The sequence below is a fragment of the Capra hircus genome, chromosome 28 (genome assembly GCF_001704415.2).
Source record: "Capra hircus breed San Clemente chromosome 28, ASM170441v1, whole genome shotgun sequence".
NCBI lineage: Eukaryota > Metazoa > Chordata > Mammalia > Artiodactyla > Bovidae > Capra > Capra hircus.
The window spans coordinates 37,283,535-37,305,482 of NC_030835.1; the positions used below are offsets into that span (position 1 = coordinate 37,283,535).

The 21,948-nt window shown below is 41.8% G+C and overlaps 2 protein-coding genes across 8 annotated transcripts in view; one reads left to right on the forward strand and one right to left on the reverse strand.

Annotated features, from left to right (window-relative positions):
• Positions 1,494–11,612, reverse strand: GGPS1 (geranylgeranyl diphosphate synthase 1). Its single transcript, XM_018042543.1, has 4 exons — positions 11,395–11,612; positions 7,479–7,571; positions 2,982–3,052; positions 1,494–2,583 (listed from the first exon to the last, which is right to left on the reverse strand). The coding sequence occupies exons 2-4, from the start codon at positions 7,546–7,548 to the stop codon at positions 1,822–1,824; spliced, it is 903 nt and encodes a 300-aa protein (XP_017898032.1). The 5' UTR covers positions 7,549–7,571; positions 11,395–11,612; the 3' UTR covers positions 1,494–1,821.
• Positions 11,956–21,948, forward strand: part of ARID4B (AT-rich interaction domain 4B) — a 139,422-nt gene continuing 129,429 nt past the window's right edge. For 3 of the 7 annotated variants that reach the window (XM_018042286.1, XM_018042289.1, XM_018042290.1), the window contains exons 1-2: positions 11,985–12,397; positions 13,211–13,265. In XM_018042286.1, the coding sequence (XP_017897775.1) occupies positions 13,260–13,265 (6 nt within the window). In that variant the 5' untranslated portion in view covers positions 11,985–12,397; positions 13,211–13,259. Of the gene's footprint in view, positions 12,398–13,210; positions 13,266–21,948 lie in introns of all 7 variants that reach the window. The other 4 variants (XM_018042288.1, XM_018042291.1, XM_018042292.1 and 1 more) reach the window with 3 other exon arrangements.

The following is a 21,948-nucleotide window of genomic DNA, read 5'->3' on the forward strand; positions in this document are numbered from 1 at the left end:
TTCAAGTGAAAAAGATTTTTGATTTAATACACAACTCTTTGCCAAGCATTTCTGTCACTGAAAAGCAAGATAAAAATGACAAAAGAATCATGAGTTGCACCAGGCCGAAATTAATTTGATTAGGTAAGGAATAACCTACTTAAGCAATCTTTATACTTACAGGTAATTTGTCAATATAGTTAGCATTAGATCTTTCTGAGTAATCCAGTTTAAGTTATAGGTTCATAAAAATAAAGTTCAAACATCTGTAGGGTAGCACAAATATCTGATTTTCAGAAGAGGCTTCCTTGGATCAATTAAAATGGAAGATTCAAATTTTAAGTTAGTAAAGGCAATACCCAACTTTTTCAAAAAACACTTAGGTTGAGTGCTTTGGTGAGAATCTCTTACAAAAGTATATGGTAATTTGACCTGACATAACATATTGCACTGAGAAATACAAACTTTGGGATGTCAGTGACACCTCTTACTACAGAAAATAGAGTCTCTTTTTCTTCATAGCTCTTGGGCCGCAAGATTACTCCAGGAGCTTAGGGTTTAAAATGAAACGAAGGGATAGTCATGGTTAAGGCACTATAAAGCTAATTGTGCCTGAGTCTAGCTTTTGCATACTTTGGCTCTCAGGTTAACTCTTTTCTTTCCTTTAATCAGAGATTAAAGATGCCTACTTCCTTTTTCCATTCAAGCAACTGATTGCCTTTGCGGGTGGGGGGCGGGGGGGAGGCGGTTAGTGATGTGTGTGGGAAGGAAAAGGTTAGTTGCCCCAGCTTTTGACTTGCAGTAAGCCAATCACTCTTTTATGATTTTTACTACTAAGAAAGGTTTAAAGACTCCTTCCTAAAACACTTTTTGCATATACCTTTTCTTTTTTCCCAAATGGAAAGATACCACTATAACCAGACACTAGTTTTGAGGTGGAAGTTACATTAGGGCTTCCCTGCTAGCTCAGTGGGAAAGAACCTGCTTGCAACGCAGGAAATGCAGGAGACTCAGGTTTGATCCCTGGGTCAGGAAGATCCCTTGAAGAGGAAATGGCAAGCCACTCCAGTATTCTTGCCTGGAAAATTCCATGGGCAGAGAAGCCTGGCAGGCTACAACCCATAGAGTTGTAAAGAGTCAAGACACGACAGAGCACTGAGCATGTGTGTGGGTAGCAAGTTACATTAGGAGGAAAAAAGCATCTGGGCTAGTGTGTAAACTTCATTCAGTGAAGAGTCCTTGGTTAAAACAGCAGAATTTGCTGGATAGGGAGGAAGGGAAAAACGAGTTGAAACAAAGGGCCAGAATGCTTACTTTCACGATCAGCTTCTTCATGGAAGTAAGGGAATTTCCAGGGAGGAGAATGAGTTATTCTAAGCAACAACATTTAGGAAGAAACAAGAGTTCCTCTGATCTTTAGGCCAGTGAGCTATTGAAACTGGTCCCAAGTAGCTGATGGTGCAGAAATGGGGTAGATGAATTGTGAACTGCCCATGTAGTACAGTTAGGAAGTATGTGGATAAAAGTTCCTGGAAGCTGAAGTCTTCTTTTATTGACAGAATCCACAGAACATGCGAGGCAGACTTGGCCACCAGGTCCCAACACAGCACATTCTGACATTCAAATAAGACCTATTTAAATGTGGCTCCTTTTGATTCCTACAGCTTTGTACTATGATGATTATCTGTACACAGAATTCTAAATGGAAACAACCTTACTCACATCATCATTGTCACTCAATTTTTGGAGACTAACAGCTTGGTCCAACTTTTTTAAAAGGTAATGGGCCAAAAGACAAAAAAAGTCAACTAAGTATCAGGCCTAGTCGAGAATGGCTTAACATTATTCATTCTCTTCTTTGAACATTTTACTTAAGTGTTTTATTAGAGCTACTAGCTCAGGGTTTCCACCACGAGCATCAATTTGTTTATAGGCTTTAGATTCAAGCTCTTTAAGAGTATTCCGAGTGTATTCGAAGGAACCTACATTCTCAAGGTAATGTACACAGTATTTTTTAATATCTATGTTTTCGGTTCTCTGGCGCAAGATATTCTGCACCTGGGTGCTTTCCGGCCTTGACCAGATAGCATGAATAGTAGGGAATGAGAACTTTCCCTCTGTTAGATCTTCACAAAAGCTTTTGTTTTCACTGTATTCTTTGGAGTGTAGATTAGCGTAATCATCCCTAATTTGGAAAAAGAGCCCAAGTGTATCAAGTAGTGGTTTTAAATCTTCTTTGTAATCAGAGAACAACTGCATGAGACCTACTGCTAATCCAAAGAGTCCACCTGTCTTTTGCAGCACCATTGCTTTATATTCTTCCTCGGTGGGACAAGTGTAATTATCCCTCCAGTAGATATCTAGGCCTTGTCCCTGATGGAGTTCTAAAAGCTGGCGGGTAAAGAGCTTTACTGCATCCGGGTGATTGAGGGTTAAGACTTTCTCTAGGCCAAGAAAATATACATAATTGGCAGAATTGATGACAGATGGAATTCCATAGATACTGTGTGCCACTGGAAAGCCACGTCGGAGTTTTGAGTTGTCTTCAATATCATCGATGAGTAAACTGGCATTATGCAACATTTCTGTCACTTCAATGATGATCTAGTAAAAAATACAATTGAAAAGTTTCATTTTATTTGAATTATTCAAAAGAGCTTACCAATACTCATTATATAACAGATTATCAGTGTCAGGTGTCTTAGTTTTTACGATTAATTACTATCTAGAGACATTTCTTGGGCTTAAAAATGAAGTTAGAGAACTTCCCTCGTGGTCCAGCGGTTAAGAATATTTCAATTCAGGATACGTGTGTTCAGTCCCTAGTAAGGGAACTAGGATCCCACAGGATGCAAGGCAACTAAGCCCGTGCCACAACAGAGAGACCGTACTGCAACAAAGATGCTGTGTGCCACAACTAAGGCCTGATGCAGCCATAAATAAATAAATATATACTAAAAAAAACCCCAAAACAAATAGTGACATTATAATTGCCTAAATACCTGTAGCTTGTCTTCTGGAACTTTTAGCCAATGATTAAACGCCTGTGAAAGTTTTGTTCTCACTTGTTTACCTGCGTTTAAAGAATACAATTTGGCAATAAATTAATATTTTAATTATAAGAAACACATTCAGAAACTTCTTCTAAAACTAATAAGACTTGATAAAGCCAGCCCCACCAATTCATTACCTACTATAGAGCTTATCTTCTAACTGCTGGGTCCCTACTGCCAAAACTCATATCCTAAAGACACATAACCTTTTAAAATTTAGGCAGGTGAAACAGATTTATAGTACTCCAGTGGCCCATCTGGAGAAGGCAATGGCAACCCAGTCCAGTACTCTTGCCTGAAGAATCCCATGGATGGAGGAGCCTGGTAGGCTGCAGTCCATGGGGTCACGAAGAGTCGGACATGACTAAGCAACTTCACTTTCACTTTTCACACTCAATCACTGGAGAAGGAACTGGCGACCCACTCCACTGTTCTTGTCCAAGAGAATCCCAGGGACGGGGGAGCCTGGTAGGCTGCCGTCTATGGGGTCGCACAGAGTCAGACACGACTGAAGGGACTTAGTAGCAGCAGCGGCCCATCAGTGAACCCACTCCTTTCATCGTAACTTATATCAACAATTTTGGAATAGAATGGCTTTTAAGGAATTATGATCTAATTCATTCCTTTTTTGAAAACGGAGACAGTCTAGTTAGTGGCAGTTAATTAGCCTATTTCAGAGACTACAGGTATTTTATTAATTGAAATATAGTGGATTTATAACATGTTACCTTTCTAATATATTGCAAAATGATTGTTATACATATATACATTCTTTTTTTAATATTCTTTTCCATTATGATTTATCATAGGATACTGAACATAGTTTCCTGAGCTATATAGCAGAACCTTGTTTATCCATCTCATACATAACTATAGGTATTTCTAAGTAAAGGTACTTTGCTACTGAATTACCTTATAAAATGACCTCTTAAAATTATCTGCCTTTAAGATTTTGGAGACTGGACAGCTTGTTTCTTTTCAAGCAAAAAGTAAGATTACCATCCCATGAAGTATTCCTTTTCAACATCCTGAATTTAGTCAAAAATTAATTTATTTTGACTGGGGCTATTAGTTTTTCAATATTATCTTTTTCTTACACAGAAAGCTCAAGAGAGGTATTTGGTTAATAGTCACCTCTAGAAGCTGTTTTAGCCCAGATATAAAGAAATGGTAGCTAAAAACCACAATCAGTTCATTTAATAAAAATGTTCTATGAGCTTCCTGCTAAAGTGAATGCACAGTAACATACTAATTTCAGATTAGGCTTCAGAGAAATAGTTACATAAAAAGTTTCAGTAAACAAAAACAGTATTTTCTGAGTCTTATCTGTTTTTCTCTGCACCGATCATCCAAACAAGTGAATACATACACCCCCATCACATACCCAAACGGAAAAAAGTTTCACTTTCTGTGAGAAGTCTAAAAGGGAAGGCTCTCTTAGGGTTCTGGAAATAGTGTCCTCTATTAACCCTTAAGGTGAACATGGTCTCAGTAGCAATTATACCCTTAACATCTGATGTATTTTCCAGTTTGACAAATCTGGGCTACAATGAGAATGCACAATTGTGCAAAGTAACTTCATCACTTAAAAACCAAGCTTCATTTTCATTAGAAAATGAAGAACAGAGAAGCAATGTACAGTCATATTTCCGCTTTCATTTCAGGATGTATTTGGAAAACAGTCAAATGAATGGCTTAATTTACACATACTCAGGTTTTATTTTCAGGTTTTAATATTACAATAATGACTGTTTTCTCTTTAAGACCTTAAGATTACCGACTCCCTTTCTGCACGCTTACTTCTTCCTTGGCTTCCAACTACAAAGGCCTGGGGACCTACCCTTCTGCATAGGTAAATAAACAAACATAAATACAAGTCATTCTATTAATACTTCACTAACTTCAGAACACCCTAATGCCAAAAATCATTATTATAGCCTTTTATTGTAAGAGTAGCTTTACAGTAAGTGGTCTTGCCCACCTTTAAGTCACTTGAGTGACTCTGAAGCTCTCTGTGGAAATATGCATGACCGTTTCCTGCTTCTTTAGGAAAAGCTTTTGAGATTATAGTCTACCGTGAATGCAAGAATATGTTTGATTAAACAACAAAAAGACAGGATACCTAATGAGTTTTAAATATGTTGTCTAAAGGCCTAAAACATTACTTCCGAATAATGAGAATTAAAGCTACCGGAGTAGTTCATTAGGTAGGTAAGCACTATTATTAACATGTAATTACAGGCAGTTCTTGCTTTGTATAGTAGTGGAGTGGGAGACACTGGGAATTACTGGCTAAGACTCCTATCATCACTGATAACTGGCATGTTTTACAGTAGCCCAGTTCCAACCAGTGTTTGCCAGCTTGTAACAAAGTAAGTCCAGCAACAGGCGGGGAGAGTTCAGAAGAAACAGTGTGACCTTTCTCAATTTGAGACTCTAAAATAAGTGAAGCTACTGGCAGCTGAATAAATTCACCCAAAAGCAGTCTCTTAGCTTTTTCTTGAACAGTTGGCAATGTTGCCTCGCATTCTCCATGTTTCTCCTCCATGCTTCTGAAGCATTGGCAGTAGCAAGCGTGTCTACGTTACGGTCTGCTAGAGTAGGAATACCACTAATCATGATGGTTTCCACGGTGGAGGTAGAGCTACCACTCTCTGGCTTGGGACAACCACACTGACCCTCCCCCAGCTCATAAAGGATAGAAACGCCCTAACTCCCCCTGAGGTATGCTCATCAAGAGAAGGGTGCAGTTTATTCATTTTAAAATGTTTCTTCACTTCTGGCTGTGCTGGGTCTTGGCTGCTGCATGAGCTTTCCTCCAGTTGTGCTAAGTGGGGGCTACTCTAGCTGTGGTCTGCAGGCTTCTCGTTGTGTTGACCCCTCCTGTTGCTGAGCATGGGCTCTAGGGCACAAGGACTCCCGGAGCTGCAGTTACAGTGCTCCGGAGCACAGGCTTAGTTCCGGCACATGGGCTTAGTTGCTCTGCGGCACTCAGTTATCTTCCCAGATCAGGGATCGAACCCACATCTCCTGTACTGGCGAGTGGATTCTCTACCACTGAGCCACCAGGGAAGCCCACATGTGCACTTTGGAACCGAAGTAAAAAGTTTTAATTGTGACTGAGTTGAGATCATCACTACACTATAACCGAGACACACTATGAGCTAAATAGGTCTTCCTATGGTTGCCAACTTATCACCTTATTTTTTTTTTGGCCACACTGCACGGCTTGTGGGATGTCAGGGATTAAACCCGGGTCCTTGGCAGTGAAAGTGCAGAGTCCTAACGACCAGATTGCCAGGGAATTCCCAACTTTTCACCTGAGTTACCGGTTTGAATTTTTATTATGAGAAGCCACATTTATCAAATGCATGACTTTTTACTTGTTACTATCACGTCTCAGAAAAGCTAAGGAAAAAAAATTAGCAAAGTAAAACAAGCACATACATATGGTTAAGCCATGTCCAAGCGACTCATCTTTGTAGAGGAATAATTTAGGTTATGCTTCTAAGTAATGTGCTTTGAATGTACTGCTATTCGTCTCTTACAGGAAGTAGTAGTGTTAAAAAATGCTGTCTGGGGTTTCCCTGGTGGTCTGTGGCCAAGAATTCACCTTGCAATGCAGGGAATACTGGTTCGATCCTTGGTCGGGAAAGATTCCACACGCCGTGGAGCAACTAAACTCATGGGCCACAACTACCGAGCTTGTGCATCTAGAGTCCATGCTCTGCAACGAGAAGCCCCTGCAGTGAGAGGCCTGCACCTCACTGAGGAGCAACCCCTGCTCGCCGCAACCAGAGAAAGCCCACGTGCTGCAACGAGGACCCACCACAGCCAAAAACATAAAGAGTTAAGTGTAGCTTTTTGTTGTCACACAAACTGGCATAAAACCCCCTAATATCAGAACAGTAGGGAATAAAAATGTGTCACATCCATAAAGGATGAAACTTCTAAAGAGACACTCCAATGTTTTAAGTATTTTTATTTTTAGTTATGTTATAAAATTGGGTATTTTTAAAGAGGTGCCTTAAAAATGTCCCTTTTAAGAAAAAAAAAACTGTAAAAGTTTATAATTATTTTCCTTATATGTATCTTCTTATAGAAAGTCTCAAGAGCTGGCAATTCTAACCTTTTCTGTACGCTAATATTAAATGACCACTGCTGCTAAGTCGCTTCAGTCGTGTTCAACTCTGTGTGACCCCATAGACTGCAGCCGGCCAGGCTCCGCTGTCCCTGGGATTCTCCAGGCAAGGATACTGGAGTGGGTTGCCATTTCCTTCTCCAATGCATGAAAGTAAAAAGTGAAAATGAAGTTGCTCAGTCGTGTCCGACTCCTAACGACTCCATGGACTGCAGCCTACCAGGCTCCTCCATCCATGAGATTTTCCAGGCAAGAGTACTGGAGTGGGGAAAATCACCCCATATGTATTATGACTAAACTATTACCTGGTAACTGAAGTAAGTACTTGTAAGGTTCTAGAAGAATTCTTTGGACAGTTTCTTGAGTCTTCTCCATTGTTTTTAAATTTCAAAGCTGATCTGTAAAAAAGGAGAAACATAAAGATGATGTAATTGAGTATCAAAGTGGAAAGGAGTTTGTATTTCAAGATGTTTTAGTAAAAGTAAACGTTTTAGTTTGGTTTTAAGTGAAAATTCTACACCTATGAGACCTTAAAAACAAATCCACAGAATTAGATACTTCTGTATTTGATTGATCATATAAATTAGAAAACATACTTTGTTTTCTAAGAGCATTAAAATGAGTATGTTTTATAATGTGACCCTTAAACAACACTGGGGTTCGGGGCACCAACACCTTCCCCTCTGCAGTTGAAAATCTTGAGTACTATCAATACTTTACAGTTGAACCTCAGTATCCCTGGTTCTGCAGGCACAGATTTAAGTCTAACACAGATCATGTAACACTGTAGTATATAGTATAAAAAGAAATATGAGTATAGGTGGAACCTGAGCAGTTCAAACTCACATTCTTCAAGGGTCAAATGTATATTTAAAATGTAAGAATACAAGGAGAAAATTCTTTGATGCATTTTCTTCACAATCCATTTTAGACACTCTGATTAAGACATGCACTCAAGAGTGCAATTATAAAAGAAGCTTTCTCAAGATTAGTTAATTTACTAAGTTTTGGCCACGCTGGGTCTCCGTTATTGTGCGTGGACTTTCTCTAGTTGTGGCAAGCGGGGCATACTCTTTCCTGTGGTGCATGGGCTTCTCACTCTGGTGGCTTCTCTTGTTGTGGAGCACAGGCTCCAGTGCATGTGGGTTTAGTTGTGGCACATGGGCTTAGCTGCCCTCTGGCATGTGTGATCTTCTTGGACCAGGGGTCGAATCAGTGTCCCCTGCACTGGTGGGCAGATTCTTATCCACGTACCACCAGGGAAGTCCCTTGAGTGCAATGACATTATTGAAAATATTCCCCTGAGGTGACTTATTATTCTGAATTTTACATTTACTTCAATATTTCCTAAAATTGCACTCACAATTTTACTAGAATCCTCCTTTACTGTTGAATCTCCACTATCTCTTTGTAAATATCTATTGCTACTTTTGTCCTCTTATTAAGGAATTTTCATTTCTGTTTTTTTTTTTTTTTTCTGTTTCTTTTGTTTGGGGGGGGTGGTTGCGGGGAAGTCTTCATTCCTAATCTGGACATTTTAGGAGGTTTCTTACCTTTGCCTACTTTTGTTTTTTGAGACAATGATCTGGTCCCAAGGATCATGCTAAAGGATTGAAAGGTGTGTTTCCTGTAGTCTACTCTTGAATATCTAGGTGAAAGGATCATAAAAACCTGCACTTCCCAAAGGAAATCCTTTTAGCAATATGAATCCAAAGAGAAAACTTCCATACAGAAAACTGCTACATCTGCCTTGAACAACAATTAAGTATGTCCCAAGGTAAAAAAAAGTTTAGAAAATACTTTGGAATAATCCAAATACGAGTTTGGTAACCTGATGTGTGCTCAGTCATATCTGATTCTTTGTGACCCCACGGACTGTAGCCCGCCAGGCTCCTTTGTCCACAGAATTTTCCAGGCAGGAATACTGGAGTGGTTTGCCATTTCTTTCTCCAGGGGATCTTCCCTACCCAGGGACTGACCCTGTCTTGCATTGGCAGGCTGATTTTTTACCCGTGTCACCTGGAAGTAACCTAATAATACCTATACTGTTTAAAGTCTGACAAAGATTACCTTATTCTTAAGAGATTAAAAAAGATGATATGCAGGAAGAATAATCACTTAGGTAAAAGATTACTGAACAGAATTAAATGTAGAATTTTTAAAATGTACTATATATATACTATTTTATTTAAACCAATTAGTAGCCACCTCTTCTCAACTAGGTTGAGAACAAATATTCTGTTTATCTTTTTCACAGCCTCCAGAACACATAATTTGAAAATCAATATGGACTTCCCTAGTGGTCCAGTGGTTAAGAAACCATACTTCCAATGCAGGGGGTAGAGTTTGGATTTCTGGTTGGGGAACTAAAATCCCACATGCCATGCGGTGTGGCCAAAAGGAAAAAAAAAAAACTTGTAAGACCAACTCTGAATAATTCTGTTTTGTCTCTGTCTAGATTAGTAGCAACTATACACTGCTGGATAGATACCAGAGCTAATCTGTTTCAATTCTGTGGGTTTTGTTTGATGTTTTTTTCAACTGAAAATATGAGTTATGAATTTTTTAAAAAAACATCTTTTCCTTTGATCATTCAAGAAAGTTTAAGAATACTCACCTAACAAACAGGTCAATTAATGTTCCTTTCCCCAAAAACGTTTATATCAAAGTATTCTCAACAATGGGGAAACATAGAAGCCTCAATTTTTCTAGGTACTGACAACCAGCCTGTTTCTTGTCTTGTCTAGTTTAACTGTTGCTACATTACAACCCTGTGGCAATACTTATTACATTGGCAATACTCTGACTGACCTTTTTCTTTACCCAAAAGACTGCAATTTATCACACCTAGAAATTTTAGCTGTGACATAGGAGGCCTGAATATAAAGAGGCATTACTGTGTTACATGCACTCTACTAATTTTTAAAATATTTTATTGATGTACAGTTCATTACCATGTTGTGCCTAATTTACTTTTAGAGTGAACCACCACCACAGACTGCCTCTGTTCAGAGTCTGAAACTACTCCTTTTCAAAACTGGGAAATTGCCTTAAATTTGTTCAAACAATATATTATGAATACTAATTAACACAAAATCAAATTCTCTTCTCCATGGAGACAATAACCCCCAGGCTGGACTCCCTAGTACCTGCCCCTCTCTTCTAGTCCTCTACTCTTCACCGTGTGACCTTTTCTAAATTCAAATCTGGTCCTATCTCCCCTCTCTGATTGGGAACCCTTACACGTTATCCCATGGCTCTTAAACACAACAAAACTCCCTAACAAAGCGTGTCAGGTTCGCACAGTCAAAACCCCAGCCCTCCAGCCTCAGTTCTTCATATTTTAAAAAGCTCCCGCTGGCATAAGCCTTTCCAACATGATACCGCTTCTGCCTGGAATGCTCTTTCCTTAAGTTTACTCCTGCTAAACCTTCCGCTCTCAGCTCGATCTTTACTTGCTTGGGAAAGCCTTCCCTCATCTCCCTAAGGCAAATTTCCTGTTTCCAATTCGCATATCACCGTGACACTCTCTTTCGTAGCAATCACACCTGTTGCCATTTCACACTGACGTGTGTGTCCATCCTGTCCGTCTTATGCTCGGATTCAGGAAGGCAGGGGCCACACCAGTTTTTCCACATGGTAGGCGCTCAAATATGTGAAATGAACGACGGAACCAATGGCAAGTGCCTTCCAACGCGTTAGAGGATAAACTGAAGGCACACTCCGGCATGGAAAAGTGATAATATCATGCAAAGTGGTTTTTTTTTTTTTTTTCTTTAAAGGGAAGGATCTGGTTTCAGTATTGCCAAATCGACACACAAATATAAGGGCGGCTGCGGAGCGCAGAGCGCATCCGTCCAAACTCCAGGAGATGATGGATGGGTCTGAAGAAAACTGCCGGGGAGATACAGGGAGGGAATTTAAATAACTTCGAATCAGATTTTTAACACAGCCTTGGCAGAAGAGCTTCAGACGTCGACTCCCCTAGCACAGGGTCGGTGAGGTGCCCGCTTCCTCTCCGCCCAGAGGGCCCCTTCCGCCCCACCGGGTCCCTTGCGGCTCCTCCCCTTCTCCAGATAGAGGATGGAAAATTCATACACAATCCGGTTCAGCATCCGGGTCCTCACCCTCCTTTCTTTCTTTCCTCTCAGCTCCGCCTCCCAGCCTCCCCCACCCACCTCCCCATCCGGGTTCCCCCCAGCCGCCACCACAGCCACTCACGGTTCGAGGATGATATCACAACTTTCACGCCGCGGGTCCGGGATAAGCTGTACCCAGTATCAGCTTCCCACCTTATAGTTCAGAGTAAGGGTCCTTCCGATGCCTACATGAATACTTTCCCCTATTTCACCACAGAACTCTCCGCCCTCTTCGGCCGCCGGCGACCCCGCATTACTCGGTGCAATAAAATGCGCCATCCCGGTCACACTGCGCAGGCGTCGTTGCCACCTCCCCTCCGCTTTGTTGCTCCGCCCCCTTTCGTTCCCCCCGCCTGTCTCACGGAGGCGCGGGGCATTGCGGGTCTTGCAGTTCTCCGGGGGGAGGCTTCGCGCATTGGCCCGAAAGGCTGGACTACATTTCCCGGGGAGCTTTGAGGCGTAACTTTCTGTTTCCATAGAACTGGTGGGAAAATGGCGTCGTTGTTTGTATCGCGGGGACCAATAGGAACAGGGTATAGGCGGGTTCTAAAGAAGCCTAACCAATCCGAGGTCGTCTAAGAAGCCATCCGGGAAAGAGGTAGGGGAGGGGAAAAAAGTCTAGGGGAGGGGAGAAAGGAGGGAAGGGGGGCACTTGGGGTGGGGGGGGAAGCGATGTTTGCCCGTCAGTCGAGTCCGGAGTGAGGAGCTCGGGCGCCGGAGCGGAGGGAGACTCTTCAGCTTAAGCTTGCCGCTGCCACGGCCACCGCCTGGACTTTTGCTCGGAGGGAGTCGCAGAGGGTCTGTCGCCGCCGTCCTCTGGAGGGCAGCGCGATTGGGGGCCCAGACCTCCAGTCCGGGAGAGATTTTTCGTCGTCCCCCCTCCCCCCAGCGAGGGAGCCCGAGCGGCCGCCAAACAAAGGTACCAGTCGCCGCCGCGGGAGGAGGAGGAGCCGGAGCTTCAGCCTCAGCAACCGCTGGACCCGCCGCCCTTCTTCCCCCATCTCTCCCCCGGGCCTGCTGGTTTTGGGGGGGAGCAGGGGAGGGGACTCTGGACGTGCCAGGGTCGGAGCTCGCCTCCGAGGAAGGTAGGGACATTTTCTGAGGCTTTCGCGGTCTCGTAAGGGGGTCTTTAAGGGAGTCCCTGGGCCCGGCCGAGGACCCGGGGAAGGTCGCTTTGGTGGTCTCCCCGGGCACGGAAATTCGGGGCCTCGGCCTCCGTGCAGCTCCCCCGCCCCCCGCAGTTGCCGAGTCCGAGTCGCCCCCCAGCCTGGCGGCCGCACACTCAGCGCTTTAGCGTCCCTCGGCCGCGGTGGGGGGCCCGGGTCGGTGGGGGAGCTCTGCCGCCTCCTGGCCCCCTCGGCGCTCTCGCTGTCCCCTCGGATCCCGCTCCCACTTGTCGGGTGTCCATCTCGGAGCGGGACGTGGGCTGAGGCTCTGCGGCTGGTCGGTGCAGCTCGCGGCCCGCCCGGCCCGTCCGTCGCCCCTGCTGTGCTCCCCCAGGCCCAGCTTGCGCCCGCTTGGACTTGGGGTGCGCGGCCCTTTCGAGGGGGAGCTGCCGGAACGGCGCGGAGGCCCTCGGGCAGGAGGGCGGCCGGCCCCGCGCCGGCCCCCAGGCTTGTTGTGAGTTTCTTCTCTGACAGAAATGGCGTCATTGTCGGAGACGGGAAACTCCGTCGGGTCCCGACAATGGGGACGGGAAGCTGTCGAGCTGTGTAGGTGGCCGGGTTTGCGGGGATGGCGGGGCCAGAGGGGAACCCTGGATCGGCGTTTGGTGGTTTGGGGGCTGACGCCTCCTTGAGCTCCTTTTCGGCGTGCAGGCTTCGCTGGAGTCCCTCCGCCTCCGCCAGTGCAGAGGGGTGCCCGTGATGTTGACGGGGTGTCTTTTGTTTCTTCTCCAGGTGCAGGTGAATCTGGTATTTTCGGGGAGATCGCGGCCCCAGGATCATCATGAAGGTAAGATCTCCAGAAGACGAGCCTGGGGGCTAGAGAATCTAGGAAGTGGGGGCTTTGATTGAGTTCGGGTAGGGGGCCCCTCCGAGTTTTGCTGAGGAAGGTGTGTGTGGTGGCTTGGCGCCCGAGCTCGTCCCCGGAGACGACGAGGGTCAGCTGGTGTGGATATCGGTGGGCTTTGCTGTGGAGTTGGAGCCGGTTATAGGATATCTCGCTGAGGATGATTTTTCCTTATAGAACCTCTCTTTTTGCGGCGAATGAGAGAAATAGCTGCGTGAATTTAAGTGTTTTAAAAGCAGGTCAAGTAATCTGATTCTAGAAACTGAACTGTATTGTGGTTCTATCGGTTACACTGATGAAAGAACATCTCATTTATTGTGTGAACAGAATTGTGAATTTTTAACAGAAGACCTCCTTGCTTAGGAGAATTACATATAATCTTAATTGAAAGATTTTTTGAAGAGAATGTTGGTGATCTTTACATAATTCAGAGACAGCAGTTAGTTGTTCCTTGTATTTCCGGGGATTTAGGATGATATGGTGTGTTTTCCTCTGCTGATCCATTAGGTCTATAAATTATCAGATGCTGTATTGCATTGTGATAAAACCGATTGCCAGGTTCCTTTTAAATGTAAACATGTTATCTGAATGGAGGATATTGTCTAAAAGAGTATGGTTTGCTTAAATGGTTGAAGAAATTATAGTCATAAACTTAGTACAGGTTGTTTTTTCACTTTAGAGAATATGTGATTGAATGCTGCCATATTTTTTTAACGCACTTTAGGATGAAAAGCTTTAGATATCTGAAATGTTTAGATTCAACTAGTGGAACTTAGAGACTAGCAGGTATTTTTCATCCATTACCAACTCAGAAGGCTTGAAAAGAGTAGAGGGTTTTCACAGGGATAGAAATGCAACAGTTAGCATGTTAAAATGTAAATTCCAACTACTTTTGACAGTTCTTTGAATTAAAAAAAATTTTTTAATTCCAAATTAAAATTTGGAGTACGTGCTCATGGTAGAAAGTGAAAGTTGTGACTACTTAAATATTTATCAGCTATACAAAGTAGTTAAATTCAGTCTTTTTTTAGGTTGTTTTCTTTTTGAGTTTGAGGTGCTATAAACTCCTACATGAAACAGTTTAAATCTGATGAATTACTATTTCACTTTCATGTAAATAAAAAAACAATCAGTGATGTTTCAGAAATGAATCCCTTTTGTTAATCATGCTAAAAATGCTAGCTCCGTCACCTTCTGTCTGACCTGTGTGAAACAGTGACAAGTAAATTTTTTAGAAAAAAATATCTTCTTTGGCATTGGACAGCAATTTCTATAGAAAAGTGTTGGGTTGAATGATTTAAGTTTATAGGGTGAATAATACAGGAGTTAGTTTGGAATAAATGTTGTAATCTGTCAAAGTTTCCAGTGGAGTGCCTGGCACATCTAGGGTACTATGCTAATTTTTGGTTAAAGGAAATGTAGTAAGTTGAAGGGCTTTTAGATTTCCTTTTTCTCTCTTCCTTTCATTTTCTTTTTTTTTTTTTTAAACCTTTTTGAAAACTGAAAGTACGTTGGAAACTTCAGCTTGAAAGTTTCATAGTATTAGGCAAATGCAATTTTTATTATTTTAGAACTCATTTTAAAGATTCAGCATTTCTGTTATTATTGCTTTTAAACAAAAAGTTACTAGTAATGTTAAAAACAAAGAATTGTTAAAATAATCGTCTAATTTTATACAAGAAGAACTTATGTTTTTATCAGTACAGTAAGTCCTCTCTTTGGGAGTCTACTAGTAATCATAAGTTCTAAAAACTTAGCTTATTTCTTTCAACTTAAAAAGTTGAGAGGCTGTCCATGGTTGGTATTTGCTTTAACAAAATTGTAATTCAAAAAGTATGTAGTATTGATTATATTAGACTTTAGATTTTCTCTTTTGTGTGTTCCCAGTCTCTATTGTAGACTTAGGCCAATTGTCAGGTCTACCAAAGAAGTTCGTACTTTGTAGCAAGCTTTTAAGTTCATATTATTTGTCTTCCTAGTCACAGTAAAGTTTATTAAGTGACAGCGTATTGAGGTAACTGAAAAAGTGTGTAGGAATACACTTTTTTGGTTGTTGCTTTAGAGTCCCAAGGCAAGGAAAAATATACATATCATTTTAAATGTTGTGTGTTTTAGAAGCAATTTTCCTGTAGTACTGCCTTTAAGAATTTATTTAAATAAATAAAGCCCCTTTACCATATCGCGTGGTCCTGCCCGGTGTGTTTTTGAGAAATATGGCTATAACATAAAAACGGTTTTGTGCTTTAACATAGATCATGACGTTGGCGTTATGTCGGGTTTACTTTTCATACTTATGATAAACCTTTCAATGTCATTGATAGCACATTGTGAGGAAATGATAGATTATTGAAGTCTTTAAATTCTAAGACTGAATTATGTCAGTTACATTTTGTGCTTTTTTCTAAATTCCTTTTTTTTTTTGCTTTTATATCATGCATGTTATTAACATTTCTCATTACACTGCAGTAAATTTTCAAGTGGATATGGAATAGAGTAGACATTTCAGAATCTTTAGGGGATAAGTGATTCAGATGGTTGTGCTTAGGATCTGGGGAGATGGGCTTTTTCAGATGTACCATTCACTCCTCAGTAATCACTGTCTGAGACCACATAAAAATAATGGATTGATTGCACATGCCTATTGAAATATCCTTTGTTTGTGTGAGTGTTCTCAGTCCCTCTCTCCCCACTCCACCCTTCTCCTTTCCTTTCTCTCCCTCCCTCTTTCCCTTCTACCTTTCCTTTCTCTCTGTTTTTTTTTTTCGTTCCTTCCTCTCCTCATTTGTCCTTTTCTCTCTCCCCATTTTATAAATCTTTCACTTAACAACAACCTCTTCCATGTGTCAGGGAGTGTAACATGAAGGTAAATAACGTCAGTCTTGTGCTCAAGGAGCTCATAATTTAGTTGAAGACACAGAAAAATAAAACAAATGGTACATATTGAATTATACAAATATTTTTTGCTGCATAGTATTTGTGATTAGTGCAATGGGAAGACAGAAGAGGACATCTAAAGCAGAGAGCCACGGAAAGTTCTCTGGTAGACTTGGCATCTAAGCTGAAAGTTAAAGCTTTCGCTAGGTAAGAAGAGTAGAAAAGAGTGTTTCAGAGAGGGAACAACATACTGGAAAATAAAGGAAAAAAACAGGATGATGTATCTGGAAACTGTAAGTAGTTCAGTGTGGCTGAGGTTGACATAAAGTGTGATGCATTGGGGGTGGGAATAGGAGGGCAGTGTTGGGAGATGAAAATAAGTCAGAGAGCCGAAAAAGTTCTGCAAAGCTACATGGACCCACTAACTGTAAGGATACTGGGCTTATGCTAGAGAGAGATCACTTTGGTAGTATTGTAGTGAAATATCTAAAGGGAAATCTGAATGGAAAATCTGGAAATTCCAGGTGATAAGTCCAAGTGAGAAGTGAATAAGGAGCTGACTCATGGGAGACTTAGTTCCAGGTGATACATCAAAGTAAGAAGTGAATAAGGAGCTAATTCCATGGGAGTAGAACCAGAGGGAATAGATCTGAAATATCCAGGAAGTAAAATTGAGGACTAGCAACTCACCCTCGGGTAGAAGGAAGATGGAGGTTTCTGTCTTGAAGTATGAGATAGATGTTATTTTATTTTGAACTATGCTGTGACTGGAGTAAACATGGATAAGGTTTTGAGTATTCAAGGGACCTGTAGGGGGTCCGCATCCAAGTGGACTTAACTAATTAAGATATAAGAGTAAGGGATCAGGTAGAATGAAGAGAAATCGGAGGCTTGGTTAATCCAGTGTGAATGTTAACCTCATAGTTAATATTTATGGTATTTCAGGGTAGTTGGACCCATAATATGGCAAATATATTTTGTGCTATAAACTTGTGATCTTTTTGATGAATAATTTTGTAAAACACTGACCTGTTTCCTAGCCACATTTCTAATCCTTTGCTTATTGTAATTTTTAAAAATGTGGTAGTTATTTCACAGAAGAATGTGTTTTTGCTAGCTTGCCTTGTAAATTCAGTCACGAAGAGATACCGCGTGCCTTGTTTGTACTAGATGCGACTGTAGGTGTTGAGGACACAGCAGTAAACAAAATGAGAATTCTTAACCCTTGTGGACTTCACAGTTGACGCTCAGCCTGCACTTGTGCGTGGGTTTTTGGTAAATATAGGGATAGTGATAGTGAAGTCGCTCAGTCGTGTCCGACTCTTTGCGACCCTGTGGACTGTAGCCTACCAGGCTCCTCCGTCCATGGGATTCTCCAGGCAAGAATACTGGAGCGGGTTGCCATTTGCTTCTCCAGGAGATCTTCCCATCCCAGGGTTTGAATCCAGGTCTCCAGCATTGTAGGCGGACGCTTTACCATCTGAGCCACCGGGGAAGTAAATACAGGTATATGTAGTGTAAATGTATTTCCTCTTTCTTATGATCTTAATAATATTTTCTTTTCTCTGGCTTACTTTATTGTAAGAATACAGTGTAAAATACATATACAAAATATGTTTATCGACTTTGTATGTTATTAGTAAGGCTTTTGGTTAACATCGAACTATTAGTGGTTAAATGTGGGGGGAGTCTGAAGTTATACATTGATTTTCCATTGCATGGGGAGAGTAGGGCCCCTAATCTTTGTGTTGTTCAAGGGTTGATTGTATTAGGGTGGATAGACACTAAACCAAAAGAAAAAAGTGATAAGTTCTATGAAGGGAGATGAAGCAGAATCAGGATAAAAGGGTAGAGTGACGGAGAGTGTGACTTTAGGTTAGATGTTTGATCTTGAAATGTTTAAGGAGCAGGAAGGTGTCCTGCTGAAGGACCTGTCCACCTTTAGGGCTGAAGTGGGAGGAGATGAGGCTTGAGAGCTCACAAGGGCCAGAACAATGTAGGGCCATGTAGGTCATGGTAAGGGCTTAAAGTCTGAGTGTGCTAGGAAGTCACTGAAAAGTCTCAAGCCAGAGAATGAAGTGATTGAGAAGGGGGTCAGCTGCAGGGGAGTCGAGTGGAAGTAGGGAGACGAGCTGCAAGTCAGTTTGATGAGACATGGAGGTAGACCAGGTGTGGGAAACGGTTGTATTGAAGGTGGGGATATAGGAGTGTAATGAATTGAGTATGAGGTTTCTGCTTACTGCTGTTTATAAATGACTAACCCTCCCATCCCCAGTCCCTTTAAAAAAATCTTTCTGCTGTGATTTGTTGGTGGATAGATTCTTGGAACTTAGTACAGCCAAGAAGCCGTTCCCAACTCTTTGTTGCTGTTCAGTCGCTCAGTTGTATCCTGCTCTTTGCGACCCTATGACTGGAGCACCAGGCTTCCCTATCCTTCACTGTCTCCCAGAGTTTGCTGAAACTCGTGTCCGTCGAGTCGGCGATGCCATCCAACTGTCTCCTCCTCTGTCACCTGTTCTCTTCCTGCCCTCAGTCTTCCTCAGCATCAGGTCTTCTCCAGTGATTGGGCTCTGCACCAGGTGGCCAGAGTATTGACGCTCCCAACTCTTAGCCTTCCACTGTCAGTGGGCAGTGAACGCTGAACTGAGCAGTGCTTCCTGTTGCTTTGTTTTGCTTGTGAATTTTAGGGAATGAGGTAAAATTCACCCTTTTAAAAGGTATTTATTTATAAATTTTGTTACGCCAGGTCTCAGTTGCAGCATTGCAGGGTCTTCAGTTGTGGCGTGCGATATCTAGTCCTGGACCAGGGATTGAACCCAGGCCCCCTGCTCTGGTAATGTGGAGTCTTAACCCCTGGACCACCAGGGAAGTCCCGCAGCTCATCCTTTTAAAGTACACAATTCAGTACCTTTCACAGGCTGTTTCCGTCACTGCTGTCTAACCCTGGAACATTTTCATCTTCCCCAGAGAGACCTGTTGTCCACTAGTAGTCACTCTTTGTTCTCCCTTCCCTCTATCCTTCCCCTGGCAGTCACTAATCTACTTCCTGTCTCTAAGGTTAATTTGCCTGTTCTTGACATTTTCTAGCAATGGAATCATACAATACGTGACCTTTTGTGTCTGACTTCTTTCACCTATCATAATATTCTCAGGATTCATTCATTCTGAGGCCTATGTCAATATTTCATTCCTTTTAATTGCTGAATAATATTCCATTTCCTTGGATATACCACATTTTGTTGGTTCATTTCTACTTTTGCCTATTGTGAATAATGTTGCTGTTAACATTTGTTTCAGGCTTTAGTGTGAACATACATTTTCCATTTTAGGGGTTCTTAGGAGTGGACCTTTCAGTTTTCAGAGTAGTGATGCTACCTCTGGTAACCCTATTGAGAGCTGAGTGTTTGGTGTTGTAGAAAGTGGCCACTGAAGAGTTGGCCACTCAACATTTCACTCAACATTTATTGAATCCTTGCGTGCTAGTCTCCAATCTAGCCATTTAGGATATATCCAGTGAACAAAACAGGTAGAAAGTCCTGGCCCTGTGCATCTTACCTTTTAAGATGAGGTGAGGGGCAGACAAGTAAGAATAGACATAATAAATCAATTATCTAATTTGTTGGGTGGTCATTAGTAGAGAAATCAGAGGGAAGCTTGGTAAGGAGTACAGGGAATATGAGGTGGATAGGTTGTAGCATGAGGTAAGGTGGTCAAGTAGGGTTTATCGAGAAGACGTTTGTGCAAATACTTGAGAAAAGGACGTAAGGGAGTTAGTCACGTGGCCTCCAAGGCAGCTGGACGTGTTCGGTGACCTGCACAGAGGCTAGGGTAGCTGGAGCGGATGAAGGAAGGAAGGAGATCAGAAGTGGACGGGGTCAGGCAGGCAGAGAGGGCTGCACGACCGGGATGGAGCACGTCAGAGCCAGTCACCTGAAGGCCTTTTTAAGGATTTTAACTTTCACTCTGATAGAAATAGGGAGCAGTTGTGGGTTTTGAATAGAATGATGCTCTCATTACAGAGTGGCCGATTTTCCTTACGTTTTTTAAAGGATCACTAACTGCTGTGTTAAAAACAGGCTGTGGGCAAGTCTACAAGATGGAAACCGACCAGTTAAAAAGCTGTAGTCACAAAGGATGGTGGCTGCCCAATGAGGGAGGTGTGGAATGGTCAGCTTCTAGGTGTGGTTTGAATATAGAGCCGAAAAGAGTTCTTGTCAGGTTGAATGTACAGGAAAGTCAAGGAGGGCACCAAGATGTTGTGGCTGAATAACTGGAAAGCTGGGATTTTATGAGGAAATTAGGGCTACCTAATTTTTGGAAATAAACATTTATATTGAATACATTTATAAAATATATTTTACATTTGTGAAAATTGCCAACTGGTGTATTGCTTGGTGAAATATGACTAAACTCAAAATATGGATATGCTATACAGTGGACCCTTGAATAACATGGGTTTGAACTGCTTGGGTCCACTTATACAAGAAGTGTTTTCAGCAGATACACAGTCACACTACACAATGCATGGGTAGCCGAATCCAAGAATGTGGGTCTGCAGATACAGAAGGCAGACTGTAAAGTTACACCAGGATTTTCAGCTGTCCCTCCAGTCCCCCTGCCAGTGTTGCTTAAGAGTCAACTCGATTAGGTTTTTAGTTACAAGTATTTAAAAACATTGCAGCCTTTCATTTTGGATGAGTTGTTCAAACCAGGACTGGTGGTACCTTCATTTGGGTGTCACAGGACAAGGATGTTGCTGCATTCATGCGAAGCATGCACCAGGATTCTGTATAAGATGACAGCCACAGTCCTCTGTGGGTCAGAAAGGGCCAAAATCTTTGCGATATTTAAATATTGCAGATTCTAGAAGGTGTGGATTTTGATAGGGCATATATTGCAAGTAGAATTACTTAAAATTTTTTATTGATACTTGAGTGCAGAGCTTTTTAGCTTGTAGCTTATTTTGAATACAGAAGACAAAAGAAAATATTGAAAAGTCTGTTTCTTTCAGAAAAAGAAAGAAAAAGGAAAGAAACTTTGGGGACTTGTTAATACCTAGTGGACATTAAATGAAACATGAGCTGTAAATAACAAGCTTTTGTTCCCAAGATGACTGAAATATTTTCATTTATTACTTTACATGAAAATAAGTCAGTGTATTTGTTACCTCTTAAACTGCTAATTAGTATGTTTAATTTTAAGAGAGAGCTTTTGTTGTAAAAATTGAGGAGTGCAGGAAATCTTGATGTTCACATTTCCCATGGAAGATAATGTGTTTCTAGAAATCTGATAATTTTCATACTAAAATTGGAGACAGCATTCAAGTTTGGGGAGGAAAAGTGAGTTTAAAGAAGTATGTAAACAGTTTAGCAGAAGATAAAAGACAAATCTACTAGGGTCAGTTCACAGAGACCAGAGAAACCAACTTCCTCTTCACCTCACATACTAACAGTCATGTTTTAGGTTGGTTGATAGGACTAAGGGACAAAATAAAAGAGGCAGAAAAGAAAGTTTTAAAACAACACTTGGCTTATTCTGAGGATAATATCTAACTGTGAATAACTAGATGTACTGAGCATTAGGACAGTTGAAGATAAAGATACAAGAATTATTACTCTGCCTGGTGTATCTTTCCAGCTTAACATTGGTGCTGGCAGTCTGGTGGTAGAGAGGTTGATTCTTTGGGATGATTATTATCATTAGAAGGAAGAAAATCTTTACAGAAAGTAATGGATCACTTTTAAGTTATAAA

Coding starts and splice junctions, on each gene's coding strand:
- GGPS1 (XM_018042543.1), bottom strand. CDS start 7,548: ATGGAGAAGACTCAAGAAACTGTCCAAAGAATTCTTCTAGAACCTTAC. Junction 3,053..7,478: donor GTACTTACTTCAGTTACCAG/GTAATAGTTTAG, acceptor CTTTAAACGCAG/GTAAACAAGTGAGAACAAAA. Junction 2,584..2,981: donor TTCCAGAAGACAAGCTACAG/GTATTTAGGCAA, acceptor ATTTTTTACTAG/ATCATCATTGAAGTGACAGA.